We start from the raw sequence: 24,742 nt of genomic DNA on the forward strand, positions 1-24,742 counted from the left end.
TGTGCCTTTTTGCAAGCAGACCTGGCAGAGATTTGCTGATCTGACAGCTGTGTTCTGAAGGCTTCTTCCCTTTCTATTAGGACTTCTGGTGTTTCAAACTGTGTACATTCTTGTCACTGCACTGACAAACCACTGTTGAAGTATGTGAGAACAAGAAGACAATGCAATGTTCTTTACAGACTCCAAAAGGTCTGTGATTTGCCACCAAGAACTGACATCCATGTGCAAAAGAGGGAGGTCAATGTTACTTTGTTTTTTTCAGCTCCCACAAAAAGATTTTAAGCAAGAAGTGTAACTTCAGACCCTCTCCCCAAATGATGGCAAAGGTCCATCTTCAGCTGAGTGTTCAGGGAAGAGCCTGCTCACCTGTTCATGAAGGTAATAGTTGAAAACAATCAGGTAGAAATAGCGCTCAAGACTCTGTAATGTCCTCTGAAGGAAATACTCTTTGGTACTGTTCCCCTGAAATGCACAAGAACGATGGAAAGCTTATCCACATGCCCTGGAATTCTGATCAGTAATTGATAAACCACATAGGTAAGTCCTCTGATACAGGTCAGTCCCATTCAGACAAAAGCAGAACAAGTGGCCAGCAAAGGGCGTGGCCAGCAAGTGTAATCCCACACCACACCATTTAATTCACTGAATGGGGGTGAGGCAAAGTTTGCTGAATACAGATTCAAGAGTTTGTGAATACACCACACTGAGCTAGTACATTTGGGACGACGTGCACTGAATATTGTATTTCCAGTGGAAAAAACACTTTTCACAATCTTCCCTCCTCAACATTAATGGTTTGTAAAATCATGCATATATACAAACCATTAATGTTGAGGGTAGATTTGCCTCTAGTTGTGAGCCACATGACAGCAAAAGAGAGTAGAAACACTCAAGATTGTGTATGCTTCAGCTTTAAAGAAAAAACCCTCAAACTGCAGCCTGGATAATTCCATCTCCAATTGGAATAGATGTTTTTATCTGACAATATTTGTTTGGTTTCTGCTAATCATGGGAAGGTGCCAGGACCTACGCAGAACAATCTCCGACACCTGCCTACTCGTTTGTGTTTTTTATAAGTGAAAAGCAGTCTCAATACGCTTCATTTTGTACCCAGTTTCAGTCTTGCGCAACATAATTGCAAAATCAGAACATGCCCCAACAATTCAGCACTACCCTGCAAGCCAAGCCTGCTGCTGTGAAAGTTCTAATCCATCAGCCTTGCCTACTCTTTCACTAGGCTGTCAGTAGCCTTATAAATACAATTTGCTGCAAACATTTCACTTTTTATAGTGTTTGGGACAGTACATTGATGCAAACATGTCTATATTTTTGGGTCCCTTTTTGGGAGAAGGGCGGGATAAAAATAAAGTTTTATTATTATTATTATTATTATATTTCCATCTGGCTGCCAGATCCATGACTGATTCTCCAGCTATTCAACCTTCAAACTCTAAAGGCCAACACGCAAGCCCCTAGTCCTCAACACAGGATACACCTCACAAACAAGATCTTCAAAACAATCTGAGCAGAGGTTTTTTATCTCACCCTTCATCCACAGAGCTTGGGATGGTTCTCAACCCTACCTCCACTGATTGTCACATCACCCCTGTGAGGTGGGTTAGGCTCAGAGACAGAGCTTACCCATAATCAACCAGCAAGTTTCTTGGTTTATCAAACATTTGAAATCAAGCCTCCCTGACCTGACTCCAACACAATTACCACTATACTACACTGACTATTCTTACGGAAAATGTAGGCCTCTAACATTTAATTCTGCATTTATAAAGACATTTCATTCCATTTTAGGAAAGAGAGAGAACTTGGCAAGTATCAGTTGGAAATCTCTGACATTATATAATTGTCTTTCATTAATATTTACTTGTTATCCTTCAAACAAATCCGGCTTGAAGTCATTTATCAAAAGGTTAAGAAACGTGCTTAGGAGCAGAACTGAAAGGACATTTTCCTGCATGGAATATTTACAGCCAGAAGTTAAATGAAAAAAAAAAAATTGGGTGGTATCCAAACAAAATTAAACATACTTAAGTCCCACTGATTTCTTCAGGACAGTGATATACTGCATGGTGTCCTCAAACATGCAGTACATGATCTCATGTTTTGAAATTACATGAAGACTGTAAAGTAGAGAAGTGTCCCTTTCCCACTACATTTCAGTGATACAGGATTGAGTTGCACATATACTAGGTCTGTGCAACTTGTGACTCATCATCTCTGTTTTGCAGCCTGACAGGTACCCCTCTCTCCCAGAGAGAGGGGAGGAGGGAGGGAGGGGGCAGCAAAAACAGGATGTTTATCAACCCTGTGCTGGGCACCCATTCATGCTATGAAAGTCACAAGTTGTGCAGGCTCAACATACACTATACACAAACAAGGCTTCTTTCTGGCTTTTCTTTCTGCCACACTATTCTTTACCCAGTACAAACATCTTGCTAGAGATGTTCCTTTGTTTGAAAGAGTTGGTGCTGTACTTGAGCTTCAAATAAACACTCCCCACGTTTAAACATAAGTGGCTTCCAACGACTTATTTCCCTGATCCGATAGGGCATACCACCAATCACATATCCTGCGATGGCAAGTTGCAAGTCACCCCAGTCCCTGAGAATTGCTCTCGTGAAGCTACTGTTCAAGAAGGGCAAAGGAGAAGAAGAGTGCTATCAGCAGGCGAAACCTCAGCTATATATCAAGAGTCACACATGACAGTGAAGAGACAACTATAGACCAGCTTACCAGAGAGATGGCAAGTTCTAAGCAGGGCAGAACAGGTGACACAGTACTCAGGGTAAAACCCAACATATATGAATCTTAATAAGCTTGCTCTGAGATCAGGGGAACTTTCATTCACAACCCCTTTAAAATAGAAAGATGCAAGAATGAAAAACTGTTAAGAGATATACACCTGAGCTATGTGATCTGTAGACTCCAATTTTGCGCATCAAGAAAAGCCCATGCAAAGTAGGCTCTATAAGCCTAGGTCCCAAGGCAAAAATGATCTCCTGTATCATCAAAAATATTTATACACTACTTTTCAACATATCAATTCATAGAGTAGGTAACAAACGGTTAAGGTTTGCTTATACATAATGACTTACATACCTATTTCTCAGGGAGAAAAGCATAAGAAGGATTTGTAAGCAGGAGGAATCTCCATCTCTGCTTTTCTCATTCTCCCTGCCTCCCCCCAAAAGCTCCTAACCATGCAGAAAAGTTCAGAGGGAGGAATATTTGACATATGGTTTAGAAATCTAATCCACCAACAATAGGCATGCAAGTCCCAGATGATGGAATAATTAATTTGGGACTGGAAGTCCTCAGTGCAAAACCTCAGCTTCACCATGAAGCAAAGTTACAGATATTATTACCTGCAATGACTGAGGTATTCAATCTGTGTGTCCCGCCTCCCTAGTGAGGCGTGGCTAGCCTCCAGGGGCGTCACCAGGCATCTCGGGGAGAGAGGTAACCGCAGCTGCTCTGCTCAGCTCAGCTGCAGGTGCTGCCTCCTGACTTGCTGCTTTTCTGAGGCTGAGAACGAGGTGGGTGGGGCAGCGTGAAACATGGTTGGGGGAGGTGGGAGAGAAGGCTGGCTGGGCAGGCAGAAGTGCTGCATCTCATCATGGAGCTCTCTCCATGTGCAGCCTCGCCCCAAGAACTACATTTCCCAGTGTGCCCCTTGCCCTGGGCATCCTAGAATTGGTCAAGGCTGCTTGGGAAGGAAAGAGCCAGCCTGCTCCTAGTGGGGGGGGGGGGGTATCCAAATGCCCCAGCTTGCATCCCTCCATCTTGCCTGGGGGGAACAAGGGTGGCATCTGCATGTTGGGTGTATGTGTGTGAGCAGCCCCCATCTACTTTGGAGTGAGCTGTAATCTTGCTGCAATCCTTTCCACACTTTCCTGGGAGTAAGCCCCATTGATTCAAATGGGGCTTACTTCTGAGTAGACCTACATAGGCTTGGGGTCTGTGTCAGCTTAACCCAGGATTCTCACCTTTCTCTTTTTCCTCCCCCTTCAAAAAAGAAAAAAAGCCACTCTTGATGGCTTTGTCTCCAAAAATTGATTAAAAATAAAAATCCCCATTCCTTTTTAGCCATTCCCCTTTTTCCTCCTGCCTCCTTTTGGGGTGGGGGTACTCTGTTGGTTGCTATTGTAAGACAAAAGGCACAATCCTAGCTAGGTCTACTCAGAAATAAGTCCTATTGTGTTCAATGGGACTTACTCCCAGGAAAGTGGGGTTAGGATTCCAGCCAAACAGTCTCTAGGTCTCAGTTTGCATCAGTTTGCAATTAGCAGATACACAAAACAAAGTCTTCCCCTCCTGCAAATTCATCACTTCCCCCCTCCCTTTCCAAAAACCCACAGGTGTGCTGCTAACAAACTCAGGGCACAATCCTAACCAGGTCTACTCAGAAGTAAGTCCTATTTTGTTCAGTGGGGCTTACTCTCAGGTAAGTGTGGTTGCAGCCTCAGAGTGCTGGCAGCTTTTTTTGTTTCTAGTGTATAATTATAACACCTTCATCCCCATTTTGGGGGTAACTGAGGTGAGGTGTTGTAATGGGGAGCTGTGGCCAATGGCTACAAGGATCAGGGGAGGCGTGAGTCGGAAAGGTTCGAGAACCACTGTGCTATGAGCTTTAGAATGAGTAAGCTGGTTTTCAGCTCTACACCATTAACAAACAGGCAGCAGAATTAGGCACCTGACATTAACAGCATAGCCGGGGAGGGAGTGCAGTAAGCACTGCGGGCCCCACAACTTGCCATGTAAGTGGCTCTTCCCACTTGCTGTTGGAGCCATTCTAGGCATAGATGGTGCTTATGCCTGGAATGGCTCTAACATCGAGTGGGAGGGGCCGTTTACACAGTGCATTGTGGCAGCTGCAATACTTACCATGCCAGCATCTTCCCCTCTGGCTATGCCAAAACCTGAAATTTATATCACAACAGCTCTCTCTCTCTCTCTCTCAAGGATGAAAATACTACATAAGGGCCTAATCTGGTCTTTATCAGAGACAGAGAGAACCATGTGACCCACTCTGGCCTATTAGACGGGTAGCCCAATCCTGAGCTGCCTGGCACACAGGGCTGCAGCAGCACCAAAAATGGCTGCCACTGCATCCAGCACACCCCAGGCAACCACCACCACCTCCTCAGGAGAAGGAAACTTTCGTCCCTTTCCCCCGGGGTAAAGTGAGTAGCACCGCAATGGGGCTACTCAATTCTAGAACGACCCAAGGGTCAGTGTAGAATCCAGAGCCTCTGTGTCAGGCAGATAGCATGCCTGATCCATAATCCAGTGGAGTCCCGCCTTCCACCCGCCCCGCTCCCTCCCTCTGGCACGCCTTCTCCCCACCTTCCCTCTACTTCCCCCGCCCCAGAATACCTCCTCCCATGCCCCAACCTACCTCTCTGCTGCCCGGTGGTCCATGCAACCATCAAGTGGCAGAGCTCCAGTGCCCCGCCAACACTAACACAGCAACAGGCTAGAACCGGCGCTAGGGTCCACAAACGTGTCTTACCGCACTTTTGCGACAGTGCACATCAGTGGTGTGCCAGTCCGCACCTTTTAGGATTGGGCCCTGAAAAGTCTTCCTGGTCAGTTTCTCCACAGTATCCTACTTCGCACAAGTGCACAAACCACCTGACCTCCCAGGAATTGCAAAGCTTGACACATGCACCATCCTGAGCTTTTTGGAGTAGGGTTCAAGTGTAAGAAAGCAAAGAGGGAGCAAAAAGCATTTATTTTCAACACCATGTGATCTCTTGGAACAGGAGATAGCCTTCAGGCTTTCTGAATAAACATTTCTGCTATGGAAAGCTTTCTGGCTTTCAGAACAAACTGTCCTTATTTATAGTCATCATTTGCACATGAAACATTTTATACTCTATCCTGTTTATTTTATCTCTTTCTACAATTCTGTGAAGACCCAAGACTGTAACAACAGGGATATCATTAAATTATCAGAAATCTCTTTCTTCTTCCCCCCACTATGTACTAGCAAGAAGGACAACATACCTGTTTTTCAAAACTTTAATTTTATCCTGCATTAGTTATAATCACTTTCCTTAATTTCTATTTATTGTAATGAAGAATCTTAATACGTTCCCAATCTGCTAAAAAAAGAAAAAAAATCTCTCTAGTGTTAATTCTATTATTTCTATTAATTCTATTAATTCCTTAATATTCTATTAATTCTATCAATTCCTTAATCCTATAATGCAGGGGTGTCCAAAGTTTTTGGCAGGAGGGCCACATTGTCTCTCTGGCACTGTGTCGGGGGCTGGAGGAAAAAAGAATTAATTTACATTTAAAATTTGAATAAATTTACATACGTTTACATAAATGAATATATTAAAGATGAACTTATATGAATGAATGAAAGTCTTGCAATAGCTCAAGGCCTATAAAAGGCCTTGCACAAAGCAAGGCTGGCCTTTCCTTTGCTGCTGCTACTGCATCACAGACGTGAAACAACAAGCAGCAGAGGGAGCCCTCATCCCACAGCTAACGTGAGAGGTCAAACAGTCGCCCTCACACTGAGAGCAGTTGTGTCGGGACAGTGTGGGCTCCAACAAAGCTCCAGAGGACCAGAGGCTCATTGGAGACTGGGGGCTCCCTGAGGGCCGCATTGAGAGGCCTCGAGGGCTGAAGTGGCCCCAGGGCCGGGGTTTGGGCACCCCTGCTATAATGTATAGATTGCTGAAAATTAGGATACCCCAGTTCGCTCCATACTCTTTGGTAGAATGAAAATAAATAAGTAAATTAGATAAATCTGTGAGCCAGCAAAGAAAGAGATTGGCACCCCATTCTAATGGCAGATTGTTTCATGTACAGCAGGAAAGTAGCCTCCAAACTCACCTCAGTTATGCTCTCCCACCCCATTTTGTCTCTTGATTCTGGAAAGTCAGGAAAACTACCCTGAGGTTTTGTAGAACAGAAGCAAGTCTCCCAGTCATTATTCAGCTTCCATACTGTCCTGGAAGGTATGCCTCCTTCCTTCCCATCCCTTTGGCAGTTAGTACCCATATGTTGCCATTTATCAAAATTAAGACTCAAAACATAAACTAAACTATGTTTACAGGTAAATCAAAAGTAGAAGGCAAAATATAAAGCTTGATTCCTGCAAGTACCTGAATCTGGTAATCTTCTCCAATCCCTTCCAATTTCTTCTTATACTCATAGATGGCTTCCTTCATGTCATGCATTTCTGAACACAAAGAGATGGCAGTGTCCACCTTGGAGGGTCGAAAGCAAACTATTAATCTATGCAAGAGACAGGATGTCACCACCTTGAACCTGACACCCCTGTTCATTTCACCAGCTGGAAGGCATTCTCTGTCTAGTTCAAATATGCAGAAACCTCTGTAGTAGGTTTCTGAACACTTGCAAATCCTTTGAATTCACAGTGCAAGGAATGGGAGCAGGGGGAGAAGAACCTTTTTTAAAATCTTGAGCATAAATGCATCCTCTTTTTTTTTTTTGCAAGAAGAAAGGAGGATGACAAGACAGACAGGAAGGAAGAGGAACTTTAACTCATGAGCTCATTCCCTCCTCTAGCTTTGCTAAAATTGTAAGTCTGCTTTATTCCCTGCAATGTGTGTTTGAACAGAACTCCAAGAAAAGAAGGTGGTGCTTGATCTCTGCTTGATCTCAGAGTGCAGTCTCAGTCCCAGTTAAAATGAAAATCTTCAGCGGCCCACCAAGTTAGAACAACCGTATGAAACAGTGTTGCCCCAGCCAGCATACACTCTAATTTCTATGCATTTTCAACCCAATCAACCCCCTAACCATCAGGTTCTACACCTTTCCTTAACACACCAGCCTCATAGCTTAGTGCTGGCCTAGTCACCTGTGGAGAATGCAACCATTTGCTTCCAAATGAAAAGCGCTCCTGCTGATGCTGTAACGGCTACCAGCAGTGGGGACAGAGCCTACATAAGAGCCACACACAAAGATCACATTAGTTGATCTTTAACAAAAGGACAACATCACAAAGTGCACGCATGTGGTTCTCTCACATCTCTAGGTTGGAAGAGCAACTGTGCACTTAGTTCTGCTCCCACTGCTGTCACAGTCTGTGGCAGGCACATCTGGCTGGCTGACTAACAGCAGTATGGGGGGGGAGAGTGGCAAGAGCAAGCACAATAGGAGAATGTCCCCCCTTGCCCCCATGTACCTATTGCTAAGGCTGCAATTCCCAATCCACCAATATAACCAAACATACAGTTAGTTACTTACCTCCTCTACTATTTGCTGACCCTTTGGAACTGTGTCAATAAAGTTTTGAATAATCCGAAATCGTTCCCTTGGCAAAGATTTACTAGGCTGCAGAAGGCTGTGGTGGGAGGTTAAGAAAAGGTTCCTTTAATCTACAGATATGCTTTCTCTATGTACAGAGCTTTCTAAATTCCAGTCTCTTTGAAATGCAATAGATGACATCCTATTCTCCATACCTCACCTCACCAACTATTTAATAATAAATCCACAAGACACACTGTTTGGATTAACACATTGGTGTCTGTTCCAAAATACTCTGTTGTTCTAACTGCCACTTCTATGCTACTATTGGAGAAAATAGTGTCTTTCAAGCCAATATTTTTGTAGGCTAATGTTCTGAATATTGGAAGGGTTTTGACTGCTCACACGCAGTACCTAACATAATTAAAGATCCTTGTTTAAGCAGAGCACTTCAATACATATTTTCCCAGGTGAATAACCTCATTTTTCCCCCTGCTCCCTGTGGTTTGGCTCACCTTCTTGAGTCATCACAAACTATTTGCTCAACTGGCATGTTCTACACCTCCCACTGTCCACAATTATAGCACTGATTTGGACAGGCACAGAGATGAAAATCTATGATTTGCCCCCAATTTCTGCATCTGTTTTTGACCTCCCAATCATCTCAGAGGCTTATGTTATACCCTTCAGTACTTGCTGAATCAACTGAAGGCAACAGTCAAGTTTACTCAATTGTTAATGTTGTTTATTGTTTGTCCTCCTCCTCCCAGATGACCAGAAACCCTGGCAACACATAAGATCCAAGATGGCGGCACACGGCTGAGCTAGAAAGAAGAGGCTGCAGGGTGTTTTGACCCAGATAAGTTTGGGAACCACTGCCTTAAAGCTATACAAATTCCCCCCAAAGAAGAGCCCTCATCTTTCAATTTCAGCTAGAAAGAGTCTCCAGCACCTTTCTTCCACCTACAGTTTCATTATGAAAGAAGAAAGAAAAGAACACTTACTCTTGCTTTTGAAGACCACCTTTGTGGTGATGAAGCACCAGAGTGCCAAGGACCATGGCTAAGTTAGTTCTTCCAACTCCAGTTTGGCAGTTGAAGAGTAGAGCTGGAGGTGGCCTGCTGCGGTCTTGGATAAGGAGCAGGTTTGGACTTTCCTAGAAAATACAATCCAGACACTTCTTAAGCAGCCATTTCCAAAACAACTGGCAATCAAATTGACTCAGAGACACTTTTCAGTCTTGAGGCTCATAAGCATTTACTGCTGCTCCACGAAGGAGGGGGTGGAGGACTATGTGACACACATCCCACACCCAGTTTAGCAGAAGTCAAGCAGAGTCATTTTCAACAAATTAGCAAGTCCTTTAAAGGAAATTAATGATAGGTCACTTGTCCTACAAAGAGCTTAATGTGTCCAAATCCTACCAAAAACCACAGGCCTTGTGCACAACAATTCATGCAAGTCTGCAGCTTTTAGTAGAGGCATCAGGCTCTTTCAAGAAGTCCAAACCATACATTCCTTTCAGGCTGATAAGACTGCATGAGGCATTTCCCTAGTCCAGTGGTTCCCAAACGGTGAGCTGTGGCTCCCCAGGGAGCAACAGAAATCAGCCAGAGGAGCCATCGAATCCTCAGGAAAAACCTGCCACCCTATACAACATATCGGATTGTAGCCCTAATGGGGAGCAGTGACCAGTGGGTCAAGGGAGCCACCTGTCAAAAAACTTTGGGAACCATTCCTCTACTCCAGGGATGCCTAAACACCGGCCCTGGGGCCACTTGCGGCCCTCAAGGATTCCTAATCCGTCCCTCAGGGAGCCCCCAGTCTCCAATGAGCCTCTGGCTCGCTGGAGATTTGCTGGAGCCCACACTTTCCAAAGCAAATTGCTCTCAGTGTGAGGGCAACTGTTTGACCTCTTGCATGAGCTGTGGGATGAGGGCTCCTTCCACTGCTTGCTGTTTCACATCTGTGATGCTGCAGCGCAGCAAAAGAAAGGCCGGCCTTGCTTTGTGCAAAGACTTTTATAGGCCTTGAGCTATTGTGAGACCTTCATTCATTCATATAAGTTCCATCTCTAATAGATTCATTTATGTAAATGTATTCAAATTTGAAATGTAAATCAATTATTTTTTCCCCTGGCCCCTGACAGAATGTCAGAGAGATGATGTGGCCCTCCTGCCAAAAAGTTTGGACACCCCTGCTCTACTCCACGAGATAATTGTAGGAAACCAAAACATTTCAACTCCCATTCTACACCATAGAGCTTATTTCCATGGAACTGACAGAACAGGCCAGGGGACCAAACTTAAGCACTTCTGCACTTCGTTGATATTGGTGGAAAGTTTTAAGCAAAACAGGAGAATTTAAAGGTGCTTAATTATGAACAGGATTGTGCTTCAAATTTTTATTATTTTATTATGCAAATAGAATTTCTGCCTCAGACAAGCATCAAAACATGTTGCACTGACCCTGAAGCTAAAGCAAACCCAAACCAGGACCCAAAGCAAACATAACACATGCACCCATCCATTCAGATACACATACCAAAGTCACAAATAGTCAATTCTACACATGGCTGGAGCAAACATTGGGAAAGAAAAACAAAATCTTCCCTGAAAATCAGACATCCCCACTGACAGGAATGAGTTTCCACAGCAGTTATACTAGCAAGGCATCCCACTCCTACTACCCTGAGTGACAACAGTTTTGCATATTGCTTCCTGCTTCAAGGAGAGGCCACTACACACAAGACAGCTTGCAGATTCCACATTTGGTAGCAGCCCTTACCCTGAGGAAACTGACGAAGGCATCTAGTTGTGCTTCTGAAGGAGCTCCATCCACAGGCAAAGGCAGCCGATGGTACCTGCCAACAAAGAGGCCAACAATGGGCTTAGGACTGTGATGTGAGATATGGCATACAAGTAAACGTCTGACCTTTAAATACAGACATCCCAGAAAAAAGATTTAATTCAGAGTACTGGAATGAAGAGGAGATGAAGGTAACAGGAAGGATGCTAACAGCATAATCCTATCCTTTCCCCTGGGGGCTGGGGATAAGAATAGGCCCTCAGTTTGGCTGTACTTGTCGTAAGAGGCAACTAAACAGCCACCAGGTAGATGGGACTCGTCAGCCTGGGAATGCAGCTCATCTGAGAGAAGGAAAACTCTGATCCCAAACCTCCACTGCCTTGTGGCTACATCCAGTTATGGAAAAGGCTTCAGAAGTCAACCTTGAGGCAAAATCAGGAACCGGAGTCCCTGAGGCAGTTCATGGCTGAACACAGTCACGTTCTGGCAACTCCTACGACGCCGCTGGAACCAACCGTATTGGCCTCTGCCTTTCCATTGGACCATTTCAGCGACATGGAGAGGGGGGATTTGCTGCATGGGTAACAGCCTATCCTCCATACCTACTTTACCCAGGCTTCGTGCACTGGAGAGGACACTCTGTTCCAGAACCACCATTCAGAGCGTGACACCATAGTCTTCCGAGACTGAAGGATGCCAACAACAATCCTAGGCATGTTTACTCACAAGAAGTCTCATTGTGTTCAGTGGGGCTTACTTTTAGGAACATGTGTACAAGATTGCACCTGTGTACAGCATGCACACGTGTACAGGATTGCACAGAATTATTTAATACTCAATTCTATCCCTCATCCGAGCTGCCAGAACTCATGTTCTGGCAGAACTCTGGCAGCATGTGATGTGCTATTGCGCACTACTGAACTGCTGAAGCAAACAGAGTGGTGCGGGTCACACAGTAGTGGCTGATGCTGTGGGGAGCAGAGAGGAAGAGGATCAGGGCAAGGATTGAGGCTGCCAGGAGATGAGTCAGGGTAGGGGGTGATTACTGCTAGCAAAGGCGCCACCAATATCCATACACTCCATCTGGCCTTGCCACACCTCCGTGGGTCCACTCAAACTTGAGCCAGCCAGATTGGCCCAGGCCTGAGTAGATTTATACAGCAACCTGGAGGTAAAGGAACTCAAGTTTCCTTTCTTCTAGGATTCCTGATTGCCACTGCCCCCCCCCCCCAGACCACAGGATGCAGCACATGCCTCCATGGTGTGGCTGCATCAAACCACAACTAAATCAAGTTTAGCAAGGAAGTAGTTTAGATAGCTTGTGTTATAATTTTAACTTCATTTTCCTCCAATTTCAATACCCCTTTTTGTCTAATTTCAAGTGCCTGCTTTTAAATAGTTTAACTTTGCCTAATCTCCCTTTTAATGTGTTCAACAAAACTATTTTGTACTTTTTGAACTTCTCCATTCAGCTTGGCCTGTTTCTGTCAGACCAAAGCTCTCTCATCAATCATTTGTGGCTAATACTACAAGGTGGATAGGTGCAAAGGAGGTGGGGTTGACCAGGTCAGTTGGTTCCCTTACCTCTTCTTAACCAACCAACTTCTGTGCTGAGGGAACCCTGACACTATGGCTCATGCTAGATGGGAGGAAAGGAGTAGTTTTTTTATAACAATCAACAAGCCTCTTGGGACTGCCTGTGTCAGGGTGTCATGTCTGTCACAGCTACTCCAGAAGATACCCATAGCTGCATAGGACGGTCAGGTGTATGATCTGAATACCAGACTTCTCCCCACCCCTGCCTGATTGATTGCAGTGGCCAACAAGATTGCCACAACCGAGTTTTATTTTTACAGTCCTATTATTTCAGACAAAATGTGTTCACAGTGGATGCATACATCTTTTGTTACGAAAACAGACGCTGAGAGAAAGAAAGGCAGGAGCAAGCAAAGGGCAGTTGAAAGAAGAGACATTCAAGTTAACACATGAGATACATCAGCAGGATCGAGTCTTTTCCTCACAGCAATTCACCTGTAAGATGGCAGCAGGAAGACAGGCCTCTTGTACACTTCCTCAGTCACGTGGATGTCCTCTTCACAGTGGATGCGCACCGAATGTGGCTCATCTTTGAAATTCTCAATATCATTGTAGACATAATATGCGTTCTCACTCAGCTGGGCAAAGTCATGCATCTTCAACAGATAAATCCAATAAAACAACCTGAGACTTTGTAACATACCTCCACAACTTCCCTACATATATTTTTCCTTCCAAGAGCGACACTTCAATCAAATTCATAGATTCAGATTTAGAATCAATCAACGAATCAAATTCATACCACAGAAATATACAAGTGCTATTTCCTCATGGCCCTATGTTGAAGGGATGTGGTAATGTCTAGATCAGGGGTGGGCAAACATTTTGGCAGGAGGGCCACATCATCTCTCTGACACTGTGTCAGGGGCCAGGGGGAAAAAAAGAATTTACACTTCAAATTTGAATAAATAAATTTATTAGAGACAGAACATATATGAAATAATGAATTTTACTGAGCTTATTTATAAGACGCATGAGAACTATACTACAGGGATGTAGAACCACATGAGAACTATGAACTGTTTGCCGCACACCTCTTGCACAGTGAAAACATACATACAAAACCAGAAATACATGGAGACAGAAGTTGTTCAGAGGCAGTTTGGGGAGGGGGCATTAAAATAATGTCCAGGGAAAAGCAGAAAACACATGGATACTATAAAAGGCCTAGCTCTAACTCGGCCCACAACTTATGTCTGGCGGTCATGACTGGCAGTCACAGGCCAGAGCAGGTTTCAACCGTCTCCAATGGGCCAGAAGCTCACAGTAGACTGGGACTCCCTGCGGGCTGCACTGGGAGTCCTCAAGGGCAGCAAATGACCCACAGGCTGGAGTTTGCCCACCCCTGGTCTAGATGGAGGAACCATTTTATTGATTCCACTCATATAGTCTGCGAGTCATCATTCATCTCTAGAACGATGGAACACTGTTACTGGAACATTATTGAACTGGACTGTCAGTAAGTGGTTCCCACCCTGTCATAGTAACATCATTTAGGTCTTTCATGTAGGATGTGCAGACATCCTGTACAAAATGGTTTCCTAAATGGCTCCGAGTGGTTTCTCAGATGGTTTCAACTCAGTGGCTCAGAAATATCACAAGGCCCAAGCATTCTGGTTTTCCCATCAGTTAAGCACATTTCTAGATCAATAACTAATGCATATCCCTACTATTGAATAGAAACTTTGGTCCCAAAATGTGCTGGAAAACCGTTTGTGACACAACATGGGATCTGTCATTCAAAAGGAAGAAGTCAAAAGATTTCACTGGGCACACCCAAGCACATGTTTAGATGCAAATTAAGGCCTGGATTCAACCCACAGAATCAAAACTGGAGCAGGCCTGGTAGGCCATTCAGCCCAATCCTCTATACAGTGCAGTTAATCCAGAACTAGAGTATCCTCAACAGTCTAGCTTTAGCTTGAAGATATTCAGCAACAAGAACCGCACCACTCCACTCAGTAACAGGTTCCCTTATTGAACCATGCTTAAAGTTTCGAAGTTGCTCCCAATATTCACCCTAACCTATCATCCTGTAACTTGGGATTAAGATTAGATAGGTTTATAAATTCAAAAAATGGAAAGTGATGGGATCTGAAAAACAGACAGCAGCATCTGAAATAAGGGCCACACGTTGTGTTCGACCCTTCCGAACAAGTGACAGGTTTTTGAAAGACGGAGCCACAGGCAGCCTCATCTCAAGCATGCCTCACAGCACACAGTGCACCTGCTAGCGCTGCTCCAAATCACCTCTTTTCGAATGGCAAGCTCCAGGTTTTCCACTCTGGCACCTCGCTGCAAGCTATGGAGGTTTTCATGGAGGTTCTCCTTTCCCCGGGGAGTGTAAGGCACAAAGTCGTCATCCACACGCAGAAAAAGAACAGGCTCTTCTCGAACGCAGAACACAATGCACTCCTGCTGCAACAGACATATACATTGGAGCAAGCCTTTGAGACCCTTCCAAATGGCAAGCTTAGCTGCAGGAAGCCATTGCTAAGATCCAACTTGTGTGCTGCCAGCTGACATGGTGGCCACTTTCCTGCCTGGTTATTGGAGGCAATTCTTACTCTCCAGAGGTGGGCAGCTCTTACAAGCCTGCACTGTGCTTCAAACTACACACATGATAGTCCAGGACAAAACTTATGGGTGCTCTGCTACACTGTCATATTGCCACTTTGTCTTGCCTTTAAAAAGAGTCACACAGGCATATTAAATGGAACCTATTTTGCTGTTCTGCTCCTGCTGAATGACTAGATTAAGATGCAGGCTCGCTCAGGCACAAAGGCCTCTTCCAGCAGGCAGAGATTACTCTGCTCGAAATGGAGTCAGTGTGGCATAACAGCTGAAGTTCTGGGCCTCAATACGGAAACTGACTGAAGCTCACTGGGGGGCCTCCAGAAAGTCACTATCTCTCAACCTAGTCTATGTTGTAGGGTTGCTGTTCATCTAGATGCTGCTCTGAACTCCTCAGGGAAGAGTGGGATACAAATAAATATTAAGCAGGATACTGCCACGGCCTACATGAGCAATGAGAAAAAACATGACTTTCCCCCAAATAGCCTGCCTGAGCTTATTTGAGGCTTGGCCCTGTCAGTCTCATTCCCCTTCTGAGTAGTACACATGAAGGCATGCATTGGCTTTCCTTACAGACTCACACAGACCTTATGGCCATCATCCTGGAGTTTCTGCAAGACCCGCTTGAATCCACCAAGACTGGGCTGGCCCATTCCAAACACCGGATACCCTCCTTTGGACTGCCGAAAGTTTGGAGCGCCACAGCTGCCAGCAGTGTTCAAGACATCTAACTTGCTGTATACATCACGGACCATAAAATATTTCCCCTATGGAGGGAAAGAATAGTGAAAGTTTGAAAGTGCAAAACAAGGCGAGATGTGTGAAGATGGCTGCCTGACTTTCGCAACGCATAACTAGCTGAAAGAATTCACAGGCTACGTTGGTGATCACTAGCTTGGAAGACTTTAAAAAGGAAGGAGAAAATAGTTGACAGTCATTGGCAGATCTATTAATCATGATAGCTAAACAGCATCTAGAGACAGTTTACAGTCTGCACACCCTTCTTGTAGATTTTCTGGCAATATATAATTGGCAACAATGGGAAGCAGGAAACTGAAACAGATGGAGCCTTGGTCAGATCCAACAGTCATGCTCTCATGCTCTCTACCCATGCATGTCCACTGAGGCACAACGGTTATACACACCTGTACAAGGTAATGCTCCAGAGTAGACTCGGAAATCCTCCCCACAGTATAGCTCGCCTTCAATAGGTCATCATGAATTTGAAACTCTTCTTTGCAATTATAGCTGTAAAAAACCAAGGAAAGAAATTTGCAGAATTATACAACCCAAAATGAATACAAGGTGCACTAATGTGAACAACATATTTCATACAGGGGCACTCAGAATACAGAGCAGATCAGGCGGCAGCAGCACGGAGGTAAACTGGGAAGCGGTGACAAGTCAGGAGATGCCTCAATACTCATCTCACACTAGTCTTCCACTGACAGGTGTATGAAGAAAGAATAGGCAACAGTTAAGACTTTCGTCTCAATCTGTAGAGCAGGCCACAATACATGAGCAGTGGTTGACTTGGCTTGGTGAATCACAAGTTGTGCAGGTCTGTTTTACAAGAAGAAAAGAGGGACTGAGATGGTCTACATGAAATCTACCTCTACCACTAAGCTGATTGTATTCTGATGTGATGGGGAAGGGAGGGCTGTCTACATCTTTTCTGCAGCATGCAGTCTGCATGTTGAAAGAAGCAGAGCCACATCCACATCTGGGTTACAAGGCAAAAAGGGCTCCAAATACTGGTACACAGACCAATCACAGAGAGGCTCAAGAATTTACAGAAGTGTTGCTTTCCGAGATAACTCACGTAATGACTACTGGGGCCACTTTATTGGTAATTATAGACTTGGCTTTGTTGTTGTGGAGGCCAACCGTCTGGAAGGAGTGAATGCTGAGGGAATGGCGATCCTCCATGGTTCCGTTGCCGTGAATGTTCTCAAATGTTGCCGTCGCCACTGTCTGCTGAGCTGTGCTAGCAGTTGTACCCATAATCCACAGGCAACTGTATGAAGACAAAATCTGAAGGTGAGGAAGAGAAACAGAGGAAGACCAAGGCTACTACGAATTTCCCTAGGAAAAGAAATTGGGATTTGGCACAAGTGCATCTTTTAGAATAGCAGTTTCAAACTATGTTCTGGGGTTTCTTGGGGTTCTCAGAAGCTTATCAGAGGTTTTTCAAAGAGAAGATCAGCAATGACCAACAAACATTCCTAAAAAGGCAGCTTGCCATTCGACAGACCTTCCCCAGCATTCTGCAGATACAACAGAGTGTTTTGATCACATGCATTTCAAGCAGGGCAACAGTGAAATAAAACAGACAGAACCACATGAACTGATGAACTGAGTGTGTGTCCTAGAACATGTAACCAAATTTACTACAGCAGGGGTTCTACAGCAGATACACCAGGATTCCTCAGCAGAGCTGACAGTGTGGAAAGGAGTCCCTGGAGGAAGACTTAAAAAAAAAAATTACTTGTTGATGCATCAGGAGATTTAATTTGGCACTGAACACTAGCAGGGGGAATAGGATGCAGTCATCTGCCCAAAGTTTGAAATGGTGCTGAAAGCTAAACTTGGTTGGCCGCAAATGCAATGCTGGGGAAACTGTATGGGGCATGAGAAATCGGCCACATGTAGATAGAGAGAGCTAGATGTTCTTGCACTTCCCTTAGCATGAAACACTACCGTCCTGGTGACCTTCTTTTTCCCAGAGGCTAGGAAAGCTGGCAGCAAGGGATAGCAATACTCCTATATTGCACTAGCTTCCAGAGAGAGAGAGAGAGAGAGAGAGAGAGAGAGAGAGAGAGAACCTCCATCAATTTCACCCAAGCGGTTTAGCTGGGTGACCAGCAACAGACGAGTGACAGTCCAAGGTCCCTGATCAGAGGGTGAAATTGACAGCAAGGTCCCACAAATAAAGGTTATCATCCATAAGAACATAAGAACAGCCCCACTGGATCAGGCCATAGCCCCATCTAGTCCAGCTAACTGTATCTCACAGCGGCCCACCAAATGCCCCAGGGAGCACACCAGATAACAAGAGACCTCATCCTGGTGCCCTCCCTTGCATCTGGCATTCTGACATAGCCCATTTCTAAAATCAGGAGGTTGCATCATGGCTTGTAACCTGTAATGGATTTTTCCTCCAGAAACTTGTCCAATCACCTTTTAAAGGCATCCAGGCCAGATGCCATCACCACATCCTGTGGCAAGGAGTTCCACAGACCAACCACACACTGAGTACAGAAATATTTTCTTTTGTCTGTCCTAACCCTTCCAACACTCAATTTTAGTGGATGTCCCCTGATTCTGGTGTTATGTGAGAGTGTAAAGAGCATCTCTCTATCCACTTTATCCTTCCCATGCATAATTTTGTATGTCTCAATCATGTCCCCCCTCAGGCATCTCTTTTCTAGGCTGAAGACACCCAAACGCCGTAGCCTTTCCTCATAAGGAAGGTGCCCCAGCCCCGTAATCATCTTAGTTGCTCTCTTTTGCACCTTTTCCATTTCCACTATGTCCTTTTTGAGATGTGGCGACCAGAACTGGACACAATACTCCAGGTGTGGCCTTACCATAGATTTGTACAACGGCATTATAATATTAGCCGTTTTGTTCTCAATACCTTTCCTAATGATCCCAAGCATAGAATTGGCCTTCTTTACTGCTGCCGCACATTGGGTTGACACTTTCATCGACCTGTCCACCACCATCCCAAGATCTCTCTCCTGATCTGTCACAGACAGCTCAGATTCCATTAGCCTAAATGTGAAGTTTTGATTTTTTGCCCCAATGTGCATGACTTTACACTTACTGACATTGAAACGCATCTGCCATTTTGCTGCCCATTCTGCCAGTTTGGAGAGATCCTTCTGGAGTTTCTCACAATCACTTCTGGTCTTCACCACTCAGAAAAGTTTGGTGTGGTCCACAAACTTAGCCACATCACTGCTCAACCCTGTCTCCAGGTCATTTATGAAGAGGCTGAAGAGCACCGGTCCCAGGACACATCCTTGGGGCACAACGCTTTTCACCTTTCTCCATTGTGAAAATTGCCCATTGATACCCACTCTCTGTTTCCTGGTCTTCAGCCAGGCCTCAATCCAGGAGAGGACCTGCCCTCTAATTCCCTGACTGTGGAGTTTTTTCAGTAGCCTTTGGTGAGGGACTGTGTTGAATGCCTTTTGAATGTCCAGATATATAATGTCCATGGGATCTCCCGCATCCACATGCCTGTTGACCTTCTCAAAGAATTCTAAAAGGTTTGTGAGGCAAGACATACCCTTACAGAAGTCATGCTGATTCTCCCTCAGCAAGGCCTGTTTTTCTATGTGTTTTGAGATTCTATCTTTGAGGCATTCCACCATCTTACCCGGTATAGATGTTAGGCTGACCGGCCTATAGTTTCCCAGGTCCCCTCTCCTTTCCTTTATAGAAATCAGTGTGACATTTGCTATCCTCCAATCCTCTGGCACCATGGCTGTTTTGAGGGACAAGTTGCATATTTTAGTCAAGAGATCAGCAACTTCATTCTTCAATTCCTTAATAATTCCTAAATAAAATAAGATTCGGTGGTGTATCTGAGGGAAGAAGGGGGGGCAAATGCCCCAGGCCCAAGCCCACGGTGGCACCACCCTCAGCCCCCTGCGGCTACCCTTGGCCTTGCCTCCCCTGCTGCCGCAGCCTTCCTATCCCGTCAGAAGTTTCTTAGATCTGTGAAGGCCACACATGGCTTCTGCAGCCTTCTGAAGGCGTTCCGAGGATTCTGGAGGGCCTTTAATGCCCACTTCTGACTTTTGCCAAAAAGAAGGCCTTTGGAGGGCCAGAGGAGGACACTCATGGTCTCCTCCTTCCCTCTAAGGCCCCTGGTGGTGGGCTCTCAACTGGGGGGGCCGCATTCTGCAGCACTAGCCCTGGGTGGCACAGGGGCCAGGATTACCACTGATAAGGTTTTGTCTTTACAACAAGTTAAACTCCAAAACAGCCAACAAGGTATCATTTTTAAATGTGAAAGGTGTTGGGATTGAAACCCCTTCCTAGAAGTCACTTCCTTTTGTCCTGAAGACCCTTCCTCCTAATTCCAGGTGTAGGAGCCCTTCTTTCAACACCAAGTTACTATAAAGATACAAAGCTTGGTCACTGCTTTTTAAATGCGAAGTTTGAGCTCTGGTGAAAAAAATGGGTAACCAGAGCAGAGCCCTAGAGAGCGTTCACTCACATTCAGTTCCCAAAGCCAGCCAGTTCCCAAACCCCCACCAATATCATCTGCATGATGCTCAGCCACATTTCTTCCTGGGACATTTCTAATCCTATTCATAAAAAGCTTAACTGCATTCCACTTCTTGAAGGCACTTGGAAACCCTTTACAACTTTTGAGTTTGTGACTTGAGCTGAGATCTGAATAATACACTTCTGGCTCAAGACGCTATGCAAGCATTTATCTCTCTGATCCAATAACATCTCCCCTCCCTTCCGCCCTCCCCCAAGAGTCAAATCCACAGAGCACTTTAAAGTTCTCTCTGGAACTATCCTTGGAGCTTCCCCACTTTGCTCCGAACTCAGACCCCTTCACAGACACACAAAGGAAAACAATTGCCACCCGCTCCTATACTGGAAAGGGTCCCTGTGAAGGCTTCTGACCATGAAAGTTCAGCATTCCATAGTAATGTAATAATACTTTGCACTTTTATAGCACTTTCTGAGAGTGCAAGCTGTTTCAAATGTATTATCTTGATATTCTTACAAGAACCCTATAAACTAAAGGGAAGAAAGCATCAACATCCCCATGTTGCAGCTGGAAAGTTGAAGCAGGGAAGCTTACGTAAGGTCTTCTAGCAAATGGGAGATTCAAACTGGAGAAGTCCTGATTCATGACTCAGTCTGTTCTCCACTATGCTACACCAGCTCACCAATGAAAAAGAAGTTGGCCCTTGGGCCATACCATTGATGAAGATCACCCAGAGGAACTCAGTTCATCAGACAACATCAGTTGTGTTATCTGCTTCTCTGGCAATTCCCAGGCCAAATCGTCACATTACTTTTAAAAGGCAGGGACATTTAAAAAGGAATGTTTTTACTGAGGAATTATTCACTGAGGTTCACAGTGAATAATATGAAGTAGAAACAGACACAATGGACTTGGAGCATACACAGTCACTGACAATACAGAAATACCTCAGCCTAAAGTTGCAAATCAAAATATTTACTGTGGGACACTCCTATAGACTTCTGGAACATTTTACTCCTCCATAGAAATTCCTTGCAATCTGAATGTACAGAATCTCACAAAGCAGGTCCTTGCCTTAAGAAGCTTATCCCACTAGCAATTTTATAGCCTTTCAGATGCCACAAGATTTGCTTTTCAGCAACAGATCAACAGCCCAATTCTATTAAGGGTCTCCACCGGCAGAGTGAATGTTCCTCTAATGCGGACTATTGCAAAAATGCAGTAAAGTGCTTTGCGACAGTGCAAGGCACTGGTGCACCAGTGGGAAGGCCAGAGCCTTCCCACTGGTGCAGGCAGTCATCAGGAGGCCTACCAGAACATGTAAGCCCAGCACAAAGGAGGGAGAAGAGGGGATTGAACAGGTGGGGAGGGGTGGAACAGCGGTGATGAGGGCTGGGTAGGTGGATTGACAAAACCAGCATGCACTATATGCAAACCCACTTCCTGGGCCTGATCTGCTTGCATGGATCAACATGGACTTGTGCCATCAACTGGTACAGGTTTGAATTGACCCATTGTGGCTAACCCTGGGGCAAAGGGAAAAATGTCCTCGTACTCCACGAAGACCTCCAGAAGCCAAAAATCCCCCTTGGGATGCAGCATAGCCCACGCCAGTGCCACTGCATTGCCATGAAGGGATTTAGGTAGGTTTGTGCTGTAATAGTACTGTTCGTACTAAACAGCCACTGGGTAGATGGGACTCGTTAGCCTGGGAAGGCAGCTCATCTGAGAGAAGAAAAACTCTGATCCCAAACCTCCACTGCCTTGTGGCTACATCCAGTTATGGAAAAGGCTTCAGGAGTCAACCTCGAGGCAAAATCCAGAGCCGGAGTCCCTGAGGCAGTTCATGGCTGAACACAGTCACATTCTGGCAACTCCTGCGACGCTGCTGGAACCAACCGTATTGGCCTCTGCCTTTCCATTGGACCATTTCAGTGACGTGGAGACGGGGAATTTGCTGCGTGGGAAACAGTTTATCCTCCATATCTACTTTACCCAGGCTTCGTGCACTGGAGAGGACACTCTGTTCCAGAACCACCATTCAGAGCACGATACCATAGTCTTCTGAGACTGAAGGATGCCAACAACAAGTACTGTTCGTCTAGGATAAGGATTAATAATTGTGCTGACTACATTTTGCATCTTTTTTCTATCACCACATGGACAGCAAGGAGAGAAACCCAGGGATACACTCTTAAGCAGCATTCCAGTAAGTTTTTCATGGTGTCACAAACGACTTAATCTAAATCAGATGGAACAGAACCATCAATTACTATCAAAAGAGCAGAGGCACATGATAGTTTGTTTTTTATAAGCAGCCAGCAGATGGCGAACCAGAGCAAGTGGATGATCCAAGTACAGTTGAAAGCAAAGAGCATCCACATACTCTAGTTCAGGGGTGTCAAATTCATTTCATACTGTGGGCCACACAGCATTCATGGCACCTGCTGAGGGCTAGAAATAATGTCAGGAAGCAAGAAATGATGTCATGAAGCAGGTCATGTCTAGAAATCAGCACTTTTTTCTCACTTAGGAACTCATTAGTTGCAGAAAAGAAAATACACAAGTCTTGAAAATACACAAGTCATATTTTCAAGATATGGGACAGCCCAATTATCACGGGGGCTGGTGGTGGTGGTGGTGGGAGAGGCCAACAGCCAGATAAATTGATTCCAGGGGCCGCATCCAGCCCCTGGGCCTTAAGTTTGACACCCCTGCTCGAGTTCTTACAAACTCTGGGCACCCCAAACACATGAGCACGAGTCCTGAACAGATAAGATTGACCTTCCTGATGCTCAGAGATATCAATCCCCTTACAAAGTTTTGTTTTCAAGCATACTATACAAACCTGCTCTGTAGCATCCACCATCATAATTCTGCTTCTGAGCAATTACTGCCATTGCTTATCTGTCTCGTGGTTTTTTACACTTATCACAGTTAAATGGGTCATCAGGACTGGACCAATGATGATTCTGTCAAACAGCTACTTCAATGGTACAGGATGGAGTCTGGCTGCCAGCTTACCACATCCCACATAACTGTGGAATCAGTGCTGCTTCTTTAGTTTATCAAACCACTGGTTCAGTGGCCAATTAGTCAGTTAGACCATGGTCTAATTCTGGGAAATTCTTATATTCCAATATATTCCTACCTCTTGTTCCTTTGCACCTTCAGTTCTACCATATCTCAATCAGTTGAAAGTTTCTGGCCGCCTCAAATAATTCCACCCATTATCTTTGTTGTCTCTTATACCTACTGGGATGCTAACAAATTGCACTACCGCCAAAATTCTGGACCTGTCTCACACCCCAGCAGAACAGATGTTGAGATGCTTGTGGAGTCTATGCCTTCCTTGCCTTTATAGGAAAAACAATGTAAATGCATACTTTGTAATATACTATCACACCAACTGTTCTGAGTAGAACATGTGTGGGGAAAAATACATATTGAAATATGGATTTCCCCCCCCCCCAGGAGAGAAGTAAAACCTGGGGGGGGGGGAATCCAGGGAAATCCAGGAAGCAAGAAAGTGAAGTGGAGATCAAAAGGAAATTACATGAAGTTTGGACAGAATAGGAACAGAGAACCTTCCATCCCTACCTAGAATTCTCTCTCAGAAGCCCCATGTGTGTTTCCACTTTCTTTATTCAAATTCAGTAGCATAGCTAGAGGGGGCAAGCGGTAAGTACTGCATGTGCCACAATGCGATGTGTAAGCAGACCATCTCACTTGCCATCAGAGCCATTCTGGGCAGCAACAGCAATGCGCAGGTGCTCACTGAACCAAACGGCAGCTCCTGTGTGTTGCCACTGCTGCCAGAATGGCCCCAACAGAAAATGGGAGGCGCCACTTACACAGTGCATTGCGGCACCTGCACTACTTATCTTTTTGCTCCCCTCTAGCTACACTAGTACTCAAATCCCTTCTCAAATCTACTTCTTCCATGCAACCTAATTTACTCTCTGCCCTGAACCTAAAATTCATCGTCTTACTAAGTTCTTTGTGCCTTTCTTTTTGGTTTAACTTTTGCAAATTGCTTTTCACTACTGGCTATTTTCCAATTGTTTTCAAAAAAGCAGGATATGAAAAGTTTAAGCACAACATAACTGCACTTGTGCACATTCAAACTGATCCCCTTGCCTCTCTCTCAACCAACCTCCAGCTGTTCCCTTCTGTCAAAATTTAAACTGAAAGCTCCTTACAGTCGAGAACAAGCTTTTGGGCTAATAAATAACAATGTCTTCTTCTCCAGAAGCTTAAGCACAACAGAAGTGT

The 24,742-nt window shown here is 44.9% G+C and overlaps 1 protein-coding gene across 2 annotated transcripts in view; it reads right to left on the minus strand.

Moving 5' to 3' along the window:
• PALD1 (phosphatase domain containing paladin 1) overlaps positions 1–24,742 on the minus strand; it is a 130,782-nt gene that overhangs the window by 74,778 nt on the left and 31,262 nt on the right. The window contains exons 2-11 of one of the 2 annotated variants that reach the window (XM_066622259.1): positions 17,048–17,242; positions 16,371–16,473; positions 15,813–15,992; positions 14,902–15,069; positions 13,087–13,247; positions 11,035–11,110; positions 9,252–9,403; positions 8,248–8,344; positions 7,140–7,244; positions 367–462 (exon numbers count right to left, since the gene is read on the minus strand). In XM_066622259.1, the coding sequence (XP_066478356.1) occupies positions 367–462; positions 7,140–7,244; positions 8,248–8,344; positions 9,252–9,403; positions 11,035–11,110; positions 13,087–13,247; positions 14,902–15,069; positions 15,813–15,992; positions 16,371–16,473; positions 17,048–17,229 (1,320 nt within the window). In that variant the 5' untranslated portion in view covers positions 17,230–17,242. The remainder of the gene's footprint in view (positions 1–366; positions 463–7,139; positions 7,245–8,247; positions 8,345–9,251; positions 9,404–11,034; positions 11,111–13,086; positions 13,248–14,901; positions 15,070–15,812; positions 15,993–16,370; positions 16,474–17,047; positions 17,243–24,742) is intronic. The other variant, XM_066622260.1, reaches the window with a different exon arrangement.

Source organism: Tiliqua scincoides, chromosome 3, assembly GCF_035046505.1.
Source record: "Tiliqua scincoides isolate rTilSci1 chromosome 3, rTilSci1.hap2, whole genome shotgun sequence".
NCBI lineage: Eukaryota > Metazoa > Chordata > Lepidosauria > Squamata > Scincidae > Tiliqua > Tiliqua scincoides.